Below are 12,824 nucleotides of genomic sequence, written 5' to 3' on the forward strand. Positions count from 1 at the left end.
GTACTTTGGAGAGATCCCTAACAGCAGACTTTCCCATGGCAATGCGCCTTTTAATTTCCTGGCTACTGGTGCCAAGACTGTTGACTACAGAGCCAAGCAAACTAAAGCTGTGTACAATCTCAATCTCTTCACCATCCATCCTGATGTTGCCAATTGGTCCAGTGGTGAGACTCTTTGTCTTCTTGACATTGAGCCTCAATCCATATTATAGGCTGCAGTTAGCGTAAAAAAAAAGTTGATATAAACTCTCAATATTTTCATCTTTGCTTTGGGATGAGGTGGAAATAAAGTAGCCTAGAGACATCTTCCTCTAAGTTTGTTGCTTTGATTAGAGAATGCCCTATGATACCGTAAGAGTACAGTTAAGTATTTACTCTTCTTAACAATTGTTGTTTCTTGTTGTTGTTTACTATCAAGTCAGAACCGACCCACAGCAGGTTTTCAGTGGCAGTTAACCCCACGGAAGGAGACTGTCCATCTATCTCCCGTGAAATAGCTGGTGGATTTGAACCACGTGCCTTTGGGATTATAGTGACCCTGTGAAGGAAAGTCCTCAACACTTGTGTGACTTTCATCCTCTCTCCAGGTTCATAGGGTTTCTGGAGGCAGGCTATTATGGAAGTGGATGCCACTCCTGCTTCCAAGACTGTTTTAATCAGGGAGCTCCACCAAACACTGTCTGCCATGGGTAACCATTAACACATCTGACACATCAATGCCACAGTGTTCGGCTTCCCAGCAACCACAAGTTACAGCTGTACGGCAAGTGGACACACTGGGGCTATACAACCTAGAATTATGTTTGAACAAAAACAATGAAAGACAGGCCTGAGGGCCGCGGATTAAAAGTCACCCACTTTTGGCTTGGTAACATCACTTTCTGTCCACTGGGCCAACTGATCACTCTCTGTGTTGATGTTATTGTTAAGTGTCGCGTGGAGTCTAGGCAACTCATAGTGACCCTATGAGGGAAAGTCTTCAACACTTGTGTGACTTTCATCCTCTCTCCAGGTTCACAGGGTTTCCTGAGGCAAGATATTACGGAAGGATTAAGGATGATAGAAGAAAAAAACTGATGCCTTTGAGTTGTGGTGCTGGAAGAGTATTGAACATCCATTTTATGGACTGCTAAAGAATAAACTTGGGAGCAGGAGTGGCATCCACTTCCTAAACAACATGCATACGGAAACTCAATGAACTTTGTTTGATTTTGCTCATAGGGTCGCAATGAGCCATGTGCGACTCAAAGGAAATCAACAACAACAAGAAACAAATAAAAAGGTCTGTCGTGGGTGGGGTAGGGAAAAAAATGCAACAATGAATGAATGAAAATCCAAAGTCTCTCTAAACGTTCATTAAAATTAAAAATAAAAAAATAAATTTTTAGATTCAGGGAGGAAATTGTGCAACAATGAATGAATGAAAATCCAAAGTCTCTCTAAACGTTCATTAAAATTAAAAATAAAAAAATAATTTTTTAAAAAAAAAGGTCTGCCGTGCAAAGGGTAAAACCAGTTTGCTCTTTAGAGGCAAGGATTTTAAAGCTCCGTCTCACATATTTTGGGCATGTTGCCAGGAGGGACCAGTCCTTGGAGAAAGACATTATGCTTGGAAGAGTGGAGTGTCAGTGCAGGAGAGGAAGACCTTGGATGAGATGGATTGACACTGTGTGGCAATAGGGTCAAGTGGCTGGTTCAGGATAGGACAAAGCTATTGTTGATGGGGTTGCTATGAGTCGTACTCAGTCGACGTCACATTAACAACAAAGAAGTGATTACCTAGGGAAAATCCCTTAAGCGCATTAGAAGACCTCCGAACTATAAATCCCAGAAGGCTTTTCGGCACGCGCGCATACGCGTTGCGCGCTCCTTCCTTTTCCCCAGCTTAGTCTCAGCGAAACATCCACGGGCAGTGCAGTCTGTCGCGCTAGAAGAAGCGGAAGAAGATGGCGCTCACCAGGTTCGTTGTTGATTCGGGTTCTCGATACAGAAGGGTCTGGGAATTACCAATCGTTTTCATATCTCTGCCCACACTCTCTGGGCGGAGGTCCAGCCTTGGGAAGAGAGCGGCGAGGGCCAGGAACGCGGCTTGGTCCTTCCGCTCGTCACCACGGCGACTAGGCCTCGGCGAAGCCGGGGTCTTTCCTGGGCGTCTTTGCCGGGTTGAGAACGTGTCTTCCGGGGCCACGCGGGTGGGTGGCGTATACACTCCAGTGGCCCCACATGCGGAGGCGTCTCCCGCGTGTTGAGTTATACGAACTGCGGGGGGCTGGAGGCGGCGGCTTGGGCGGAGGAGGCGGGGACGTGGCGGCGGCGGGAAGCGAGCGCGCGGGGTTCCGGCGGATCCCTGCCGAGGTCTCTAACTGTCCCCGCCGCGACCCGGAGCCGAGCGACGGAAGTGCAGGGAACTTTCGAAGGAGCGGCCCCTGCGGCCGCTGCACGGTGCGCGGCGCTCGTCTGCGCTCTAACTTTGGACTTCAGAACGTCTTCCCTCCGCAGAACAGCTTGGCTGTTCCCTGTTGTCCTGGTAACCGTATGCGAGGGGTCCTCGCCTTGGAGAACACAAGGCTCTGAGTGGGAGATGCCAAGAACTTAGGGCCCTCCCCCCAGTCGGCGACCTTGCTGCCCCATTTAAGTAGAAAAACTTTCCCCTGCAGACTCCACGGGAAATGGCCAGTGTCAGGTTAAAAACGTTCGAACATCAGCTCCCTTCAGGTCTTGTGGTCGAACCTCTAGTGGGTTTCCGAAGTGTAAATCGTGCAGAAGGCGATTGCCCCATCTTTCTTCCGCGGAGCAGCGGGTGGATTCGAACCGCCAGAGACGCGCCACTTTGGGGTTAGCAGCGCAGCTGTCTACTACGGAGTATGCAACCAGAGCTCCCTTGGGTTCCCTTAGCACACCCTATTCTCTTCCCACCTGTTCTCCCTGACAGATGGCTGAATCCAAACAGTATTTTAATCAGAAAAGTCTTTTGGGAACTGCTTTGCTCCATCCTGGGGGTTCTGGTGTCTACAGAAGACTCCGACTGTTTTGGCTGCAAAGAAAGTTGTGGGAAGCAAGACATGCACATGAGAACAGTTGAAGATGAGCACAAAGGAGAAATGCAAAGTGTTAGAATAAGGTGTAAGGACCAGAGCATTTCTCTCAGTAAGTGTTAAAGGCAGTTTAGTGCTTTCAAGGGGTAAGTCATTGTGACAGAGGCTGGTCGAGTTATGAGAGGAAGTTTTGTGGAAAGGTAGGATTGGAACACAGAAAGAAAAAATAGCAGAAGTGTCATAGATATTAGGTGCTTATGCAGCGACACGGTGTTGTTGTTATGTACCTTCGGGTCAGAAACGACTCATTTCTGACCCTCCAGTTTTTCAGAGACAGTAAGTTGCACAGGAGGAGATGATTGTACATCTTTCTCCAGTGGAGCACCTGGTGAGTTTGAACTTGAGTTCTATGAGTTGACAGCACAACACAACTATTGGGTTTAAATGGCTAATCTTAGAGACTGCATAGCTTTCTGATTTTGTTTGTTGTATTGTGGGTTGCTGTGGAATCAAATAAAACTGACAGTGGCCCCCCATGTAGCAGAGTAGAACTGTCCCATAGCATATTCCAGGCTGTAATATTTACAGAAAGGAAAAAAAAAACCAATCCATGATAAGGTCTTCTCCCTAGGAGACTCCAGTGGGTTTGAACTGCCTGCCTCTTGCTTAGCAGGCACACATATAACTAACCATCGCAGCAGCAGTGCATTTTGGTTGGATAAGTAAATACATTAACTTGTGTTTTCCTTAATAAAGGGGAGAAGGGATAAACTAGGATTTCTTCGTAGTGATACTGTTGACATTTTATTCTGTATAAGTCATTGTTGTGTGGGTCTTCCATGGTGGGATATTGAGCAACATTCTTGGCCTGTATCTGCAAGTTGTCATTGACACATCCCTTCCCACCAAGTCTTAACAAAAATGTCCCTAGAGTTTATTAGGTATCCTATGGGATGTAAAATTGCCACCAGTTGAGACGTGTGGACATAGACTTTGTGCATAAACCAGCAGTCTCTTTTAGTCTGTACTATCTATAAGCCAGTGTTGGTACTCCCCATGGGAGTATTGATCTTTAGGGAAATGACATCTGTCCTACTTACCTAGCGTAGCTATAATAGAGATGCCTCAAGTGGATGGCTTTAACAGATGGAAATTTACTCTCTTCCAGTTTAGGCTAGGAGTCCAAATTCAGGGTGCCAGCCCTCTCTGTCCCTGGAGGAAGGTCCTTGTTTTCTTCAGCATCTGTGAGTCATTCCTTAGAGATCTTCTTGTGGTTAGGAGATCTTCCCAAGTGTGTAGGAGCTCCTTAGTGCAGAGACCTAAGTCTAAAAGACACACTGGACTCCTGGAAGTTATGTCTTGATGGTACTGAGATGCCTTTCTCGGCTAACTGTCCTCTTCTTCTGTGTCTTGTGAGGTAAAGTTACCGGCCACATCTTACAGAACCTCCTTTTAGGCCTAATCATTCCACCCTTAATCAATTGTCTTGCAACTGTTTGGCCTATCAGATTATGGTAGACCATGACATAGTTCCATACTGTATTGTAACATACGTGTATTTTGGAGGACCCAGTAAAATCCATGACACTATTCTTTTCCAAGAACAACAGTGACCCTCAGGAAGACTGTATTCTGGCCATAATCCAGCTGTTAACCTGTGTACTGGATTGTCAATGCCCTTTGCTACTCTGGCACACAGGCTGCCTTTTGATAAAGAAAAGTAAAAAAAGTGAAACAAGTAAATCTTTTTATTTCTTTGTAGCTCTTTATCATTGTATCCTTATATATTAGTTACTTATGATTTACATAAAATGGATTTGGCAAAAGCCAAGACTTTTTATTTCATGCATTCATTTGCTTAACTTAAACATTTAATTATTAAATGTTTTTTAAAGTCTGCCATGTGCCAGGCAGTATCCTAGTGTTGGTTTGTAATGTTGAATCAGGCAAACTCCCTACTTTCATAGAGATCACATTCTAGCAATGAAAACAGACAAAATAAGAGTAAACAAAACATTAATACAAATTCAGATAGTGAGCTTTAAAAGTAAATCAAGAATGGCGGATAGAGAATGAATGGCTCAAGATGAGGAGGCAGGATCATCAGAAGACTTCTCTAAGGAGATATAATTGAGCAGAAATACTAAGATATGTGACTTAAAAATATCTAGGGAAAAGTTTTCTATAAACACATTTCAGGAAAATTGGTTCTTTTTATGTTTTCACTAATAATTCACTAATAATAGAATAATTTCACTACTTGGCTTAGTTCTTAAGGAGTTGTGTTGACAACCCAAAGTTCTGTGGTTCAAATCTACCAGCTGCTTTCCAGAAAAGAAAAGAAGTCTTCTCCAGTGTGACTTATTGCCTCTGAAAACTCACAGAGGGTCAGCAGTAAGTCAATTCCAGCTTCATGGCACACAACAGCGTGCATATATCAAGATCCTGAGGTGACTTGTTAAAGGAAACGCAGTAAAAATGGTGAATTTGAGGGGTAGAGCAAAATATAAGCCAGACATCGCATGGAGACTTAAGGATGAAAAAGGCAGATTCCTGCCACCAAATTGTTCAGAGTCTGGTGAGAGATTGCTAGATAATTGAATGTTATTTGTTATTGTTAGGTGCTGTCCAGGCTCCTCCGACTTAGCAATCCCGTGCTCAGCTCTTCCTAACCCAGTACCATCCGCACAGTCCCTGTGTTCTTAAACCCTTTATTGCAGTTGCCATGTCCATCTCATTGAGGCATTTTCTCTCTTTCACTGACACTCTGATTTTCTTTCCTGGGAATAGACCCCTCCTGATAACATGCCCATAGTATATGAGACAGCATCTTCCCTGCTTCTGAGTGCAATAGAGTTAGTTGTGTGTTCACTGTATTATCGTAGTGATGTGGAGATGGTCTTGTGGGAGCATGCATGGGTGTAGCCATGGAACAGGTCTAAATAAGCAAACATTTATGGAACATGTATTAGAGTACAAATACTGTGCCAACCAGTTAATGCATTTTCTTCTTTAATACTTTTAATAGCCCTGTGAATAGTCTCATGGTCTGTCTTTCCAGGTGAGAAAAAGATTCGGAAGGATAAATATCTATCCAGGGTAATAAGTGGCTAAATAATCTATCCAAGGTAATAAGTGGCATGCAATTCGGATGCCAGGCTCTTAACTAATGCATTGCTAGGTTCTGCCTCCATACTGAACTAGATCCCTCTGATACCTGCTTTCATAGCACTTTGTACTTTTCCCTTATCCTTAATATATGTAATATATTAATTAATAATATAATACATATATTAATATATGTAAATATGCACTTCTGTGATTTGATTTTCTTCCCTGAGAGACTACAAGCTGTCATACTCAGTGTGATAGCTTCATTGCCTACCTAACACAGTGCTTGTACTTAAGTGACTCAGAAATATTTTTAATAGACTAATATTTATTAAACCAGGCTGCTCCTTGGAGGCAAGGATTCTGAAGAGTCATCTGACACACTTTGGACATGTGGCAAAGAGGAACCAGTCCTTGGAGAGGGACACCATGCTTGGGAGGATGGAGGGACAGCGCAGGAGGGGAAGACCCTTGATGAGATTGATTGATTCAGTTACTGGGGTAATGGGGATAGATGTGTCGGAGACAGTAAGATTGACCCAGGGTAGAGCAGGGTTTAGGGCTGTTGTACATAGGATTGCTATGTGTTGTAGGTGACTTGACAGCACATAGCAATAACAAGTGCTTACTAAGATATGCTTACTCTCCAAGAATCACAAGAGAACCTTAATTATTGTTTTATATTAAATAATGCACATCTCCTGAAATCTTTGTCATACTTAAAAGTTGTCAAGAGTAATATAATAAAAAGGCTACTTTGATTAAAGAATAATAGTTTTGCACTGATTGTCTTAAGCCTTAAATTGTATTCTTAAAGTAGACACACTTGGAGAAAGGCACATAAATACGCAAGTTGTGTCCCTTTTGTGCACTTTTTTGTTTTTACATTCACTCTTAACCTTGTGGGGTTTTTGTGTTGACACAAAAGTAATTGAAAGTGAAGAACCTAAGAGTAAAATAGATAAAAAGAAGGAGCATAAAAATAAGTAAGCCTACTGAGAAAACCACATACTCGGCAGTGATTACTGGATAATTGGGAACGTCTACTAACTTGTTAGAAGAGATGAAGTTTAGAAATGTGAAAGCTTAATAGTTTGTCTTTTGTGTGATATATAATTTTTTTACAATTATGGACCTCAAATGTCTGTCCATCCCTATCCTGTGCGTCCATCCACTGGCACCCCCTTCTGAATTAAATGTTTCTACCATATGTACTTCTTTCTTTGCAAATATACTAAAATGGCTGTATTTGACAGTTATACCTTTATAATACACAATAAGCATTTAATTAGACATTCTGATTAAATAACATTGTTCAGTTCTAATTAAAGTGTAAAACATCTGTGAACGATTGAATTAAAACAATAGAGTTTGTAAACTTGTTTGAAAACTGCTGGTATTTGGCAGCTGTGTAATGATGGCATTATCCTTCAGTTTGTGATCTGATAGGATCATCCTGTTTTCCTGTAATGCCAGTTTTCACACTATGACCTGCCTTTGGAACTTGACCGTGCCCATAAAGACACATGGGAAGAAAAATTGTCTCTAATGTCCAAATTGGTGGTGGTGCCTTCAGAATGATTCCTAATCACAGCAATAACCACATGATAGAGTACAATTGCTCTAGACCTAGAGTTAGAAAACAAAAAGCAAAGAACTAGAGTTAGAAAGCAAATTGGGAAGAACTCACTCAGCATTCCTCAAACTGAAAGAACTAAAAAGCAAATTCAAGCCCCAATTTGCAATACTGAAGGTTGCTGTGGGCAAATCCCTGAATGATTGAAAAAGCATCAAAAGAAGATGAATTTATGGCATCACTACCAAAAGAATTGACTGACACAGAACCATTTGGGAAGTAGCATCTGCTCAGGAACCAGTGATGGTGAAGGAAGAAGTTTGAACTGCATTGAAGGCATTTGGCAAAAAAATAAGACCCTGGGAATAAATGGGATACCAAGTGACATGTTTCAGCAGACAGATGCAGCCCTGGATGTGCTCACCAGACTATGCAAATAAATTTGGAAGATTTTTTTGGCCAACAAACGAGAAGATGCGTATTTATTCCCTTTCCCAAATGGCCAACGAATGAGAAGATGCATATTTATTCCCTTTCCCAAAAAAGGGTGACCCAACAGAATGGAATTAGCAAATAGTATTATCTATAACATATGCAGATAAAATCTTGCTGAGGATTATTCATAACCAACTGGAACTGGGAGAGAACTGGGCAGTTGTCAAAGAACTGTCAGAGATTCAAGCTGGATTTGGAATCTTGGCCAAAAGCAAGAGATTTCCAGAAAGACACATTAGACTGTGTAGATCATAACAAATTCTGGGACCATCGAGAAGAATGGAAATTCCAGACAGTTGTGCTCATGCAAAGCCTTAGACCAGGAAGCTGTTGTTTGAATAGGGCAGGGGAACACTGCATGGTTTAATATCAAAAAAAGTACTAGTCATGGCTGAAGCCTCTCTCCATACCTTTTTATATACTGAGCACATCATTGATGAAGAATGAGGTGTTGGGGTCAGAGGAACACTCATGAACAGCCTATATTATACAGACTGCACAACCTTGCTTGCTGAAAGTGAGGACTTGAAGAGTTCATTGCAGAATATCAAGCACTACAGCCTTCAGTATAGATTACATCTCAGCATCAAGAAAACTAAAATCCTCATGACTGGGCCAGTAGACAACATTATGATAGATGGAGAAAAGATAGAAATTGTCAGTGATTTCATCTTACTCGGATCCATAGTTGACAACTTTGGCACCAACAGTTAGGAAATCAAAAGACATGTTGTGTTGGGAAAAGTCTGTAATCAGAAACCTCTCTAGACTGCTGAAGAGCAAGGATGTCAATAAGACTAAGAGTTACATGCTTTGAGTTTGACAGTGAATGAAGATGATAGAAGAATCACTGCCTTTGGGTTGTGGTGCTGTAGAAGAGCAATAAATAACCCAGGGGAAAAGGGTGGAATTCCATTTCACATACTTTTTTTCCATTTCACATATTGCTAGTAGGAGCCAGTCCTTGGAGAAAGACATCATGTTCAAAAAAGTGGGGGCTTAGTGAATGAGGGAAGACCCCCAACAAGATCAATTGACACGGTGACTGTAACAGTGGGCTGTGATGTGGCAGAGATGAAAGACTTGCACAGGATAAGGGCAGGTTTCAGATCTGATGTTCATAGGATCACTGTGAGTTAAACTTGACAGCTCCTAACCCCACCACCACAACAGTCTTAATAGAAGCAAATTATTGTTGGGTGCCATCACATCAACTACAACTCGGAGTCACCCTATGGACCTTGTCTCTTGTCTCTTTCCAAGAACTGATTTCTCCTGAATAAATGCCCAGATTAAGTGAGACAAGCTTCCCAATACTTGCGTTTAAGTTGCTGCAAATAACGGCTATAGCCATCCTGCACATTTTAATTAATAAAAAAAGAACATTCGTATGAAGTGTACTAATGCATTTGTTAATTATTCAGTAATACATCGAAAAAATTTGTTTTTAAGCATGGTCATCAATTTAAAAGTGTGTGGCAACGTGTTAAGGAGCACTCTGGCTGCATATAGCAGAAGCATATAGCAAAGTCTTTCTCCCAAGGAAACTATTGGTTGGGTCAGATTGCCAAGTTCCTTTTGATTAGCAGCCAGCTATATAACCATGTCATGACCAGGATTTCTTTAATGACCAAAATACCAGAACCAAAATAAATGCAGGGTTTGGTTTGGTTTGGTTTTTATAAATGCAGTTTTTGTTTCAGGGGTTTGTTTGGTTTGTTTTTGTAGTTCTAACTTTATCGTTACCTTCCCTTACAGCTTTTTACCTGCGCCAACACAGCTATCTCAGGACCAGCTTGAGGCTGAAGAAAAGGCAAGATCCCAGAGATCACGGCAGACCTCACTGGTCTCCTCAAGAAGAGAACCTCCCCCTTACGGGTACCGAAAAGGCTGGATACCTCGGTTGTTAGAGGTAAATAAGGATATTGAGTTTGACTTTATTAGGTTGTACAGGGACCTTGGAGAAGGACATCATGCTTGCAAGAGTGGAGGGTCAGCACAGGAGAGGAAGACCCTAGATAGGATAGATTGACACAGTGACTGGCAGTGGAGGTAGTCAGAGACAGCGAGATTGGCTCAAGATTGGGCAGGGTTCAGAGCCACTGTTCATAGGGTTGTTAGGAGTTGTAGTTGACTTGTTGACACATAACAAACAAACAAAACTTCCCAAGACCCCTTATAAAATTAGACCCTGAGACGTCTGCTTATCAGTTGTCAGTGTGGTAGAATATTTTGTTTATTTCTTTCTTTCTGTTTCTCTTTTTTTTCTTATTTTTTATTACTTGAGTGAACATTAACAGAGTAAATTGGTTTTCCATTCAGTAGTTTAGGCGTATTATTTTGTCAGATTGGTTACAATTCCTGCACTGTAACAGTACTCCCTGTTTTTTTCTGTATGCTTCCCATTTCTGTTTGTCCTTTTTTCCCTATCTTTTCCTGACTTTGAGCTTTAATCTTGGGCAAATCCTGGGTTTTATATGCTTGTTCAGTTGCTTATTCTAAAGGGTATATTGTGCCTGTATTGATCACCTTATAGGCTTGTCTGTTGTTTGCCAAGAAGTTGAATGTGGGACTGAGGGGATGGGATTTGAGTTCCAGGATTGAAAGGTGGCTAAGAGCCCTAGACTCAGAGCTGTGTCTGTTTACAATCACTGGAAAATTGTGCCGGTCTTTTAACTCCTCCTCTGTCAAACTGTTCAGCCTCTGCAAAAGAAACTAGCAGTGCCCATACATCCAGACATTATAGCATGTGGAGGGGAAGACCAGTAAAGTGGAGGAAAAGAAAGAATGAACAAAGAGGATTTCATGTTTGTCTGTTTGCCCCTCCCCGTGCTGCCAGTGAGCACATCATCCTGATTTGACTGCCTTCCTGCAGAAGGAACTACAGTAGCCATTTCTTTCCTGATTTTTTTCTTCTTTGTTAGTTTTAAAAAATAATTGGTTTTCCATCTTGATTAATGCTTGATGCTTGCTTTCTCTGTGATCTGTTAGCTTGTTTTCTTCAGTTTGCAAATGTTAATAAAATGTACATCATATTTGATATGCAGATTATATAAACTTCTGGAAGATAGAAGAGAGATAGCTGAATGGCTCATTTGGGGGAGTGAGAAAAGATGAAATCTTTAAAAATCTTTATGCTTGGTCTTCTTGGGAGCACTATCTGCCAAACTGCTTGCGATTTTTTTTTAATTTATTAATTTTAATGAACATTTACAGAGATTTTGGATTTCCATTCATTCATTGTTGTACTTTTCTTCCTGCCCACCCCTCCCCCGTAGTTCACTCCTCTCTTTGAAAAGAAAAAATCCTTTATTGGTATAAAATCCTCCTCACCCCCAACACACTCCATTATGCAACCTTAATTCTGGACTCGTGTGATAACCATAATACCCTATCATATATCACTTTTAAACTGTTCTCTCCCTCATCTGTTTCAATGCAGTATACATAATTTATCCAGTTTTTATCAGTCTTACCCCAACCCTGATATCAATCCCATTCTACAACAGTGGTACAATCTTTTTGTGATTGAGACATTTTACTCAGCATAATGTCCTCCAGGGTCACCCCTTTTTGAATAATACTGCATGGCTTCCTTGTTTTTCAATGCAGCATAGTGTTCCATTGTGTGAATATACCACAGCTTCCAGCTTCTCTAGCCATTAGTGTGTTGATGGGCACTTAGGTTGTTTCCAACTCTTTGCTTTTGTGAACAAAGCAGCAATAAACATGGGTGTGCATTTATCTACTTGGGTGGCAGTTTTGGCTTCTTTAGGGTATATTCCCAGTAGTGGAATTGCTCGGTCAAATGCTGTTTCTATTTGCAACTTTTTGAGAAAGCGCCATACAGCATTCCACAGTGGTTGCACCCTTTTACACTCCCACCATCAGTGAATAAGGATTCCAGTTTCTCCGCAAACTCTCCAGTATTTGATGTTTGTTGTTCTGTTAAATTTTGCTATTCTGACTGGGGTGAGATGACATCTCATAGTTGTTTTGATTTGCATCTCTGTTAAAGCTAAGGATTTTGAACATTTCTTCATGTGTTTGTTGGCTATCTCAGTGTTGTCTTTGCTGAAGTGTCTGTTCATATCCTGTCCCCATTTTTCAATTGGGTTGTTTACCTTTATCTTGTGCTCAAGTATTTTATAAATTCTATATATAAGTCCCATGTCTGACATGTCATTATCTAATATTTTTTCCCAGTCTGTGGCTTCCCTTTTTACCCTGTTGGAGAAGTTTTTGGTTATGCATAGGGATTTGATTCTTAGAAGGTTCCATTCATCTGTTTTATCCTCTCCTGGTTGTAGGTTTTTCAGGATGCTGGGAAGACTGTTTATGTTGTGGCTTAGGACTTCTAGAGTTCTTCCAAGGTTTTCCTCTTAACCTGTTTATAGTCCTCTGTTTTAGTCCTAGGTCCTAGGTCCATGAGCCACTTGAGTTGGCTTTTGTGTATGGAGTGAAATGTGGATCTTGCTTGAGTTTTCTGCAGGTAGCTTTTCAGTTTGCCAACACCATTTGTTAAAAAGGCTGTTATTTCCCCGCTTAACTAATTTCATCTCCTTGTCAAAAATCAGTTGACCATAGGTGGTTGTGGTTGTTCTTGTT

The 12,824-nt window shown here is 41.4% G+C and overlaps 1 protein-coding gene across 1 annotated transcript in view; it reads left to right on the forward strand.

The window, feature by feature from the left end:
* The first annotated feature begins 1,921 nt into the window (after positions 1-1,921).
* SNW1 (SNW domain containing 1) overlaps positions 1,922-12,824 on the forward strand; it is a 45,850-nt gene continuing 34,947 nt past the window's right edge. Inside the window, exons 1-2 of the mRNA XM_006884643.1 lie at positions 1,922-1,959; positions 9,975-10,128. Of these exons, the coding sequence (XP_006884705.1) occupies positions 1,946-1,959; positions 9,975-10,128 (168 nt within the window). The 5' untranslated portion in view covers positions 1,922-1,945. The remainder of the gene's footprint in view (positions 1,960-9,974; positions 10,129-12,824) is intronic.

The sequence above is a fragment of the Elephantulus edwardii genome, unplaced genomic scaffold, assembly GCF_000299155.1.
Source record: "Elephantulus edwardii isolate Elephantulus edwardi_28Jun2011 unplaced genomic scaffold, EleEdw1.0 scaffold00037, whole genome shotgun sequence".
NCBI lineage: Eukaryota > Metazoa > Chordata > Mammalia > Macroscelidea > Macroscelididae > Elephantulus > Elephantulus edwardii.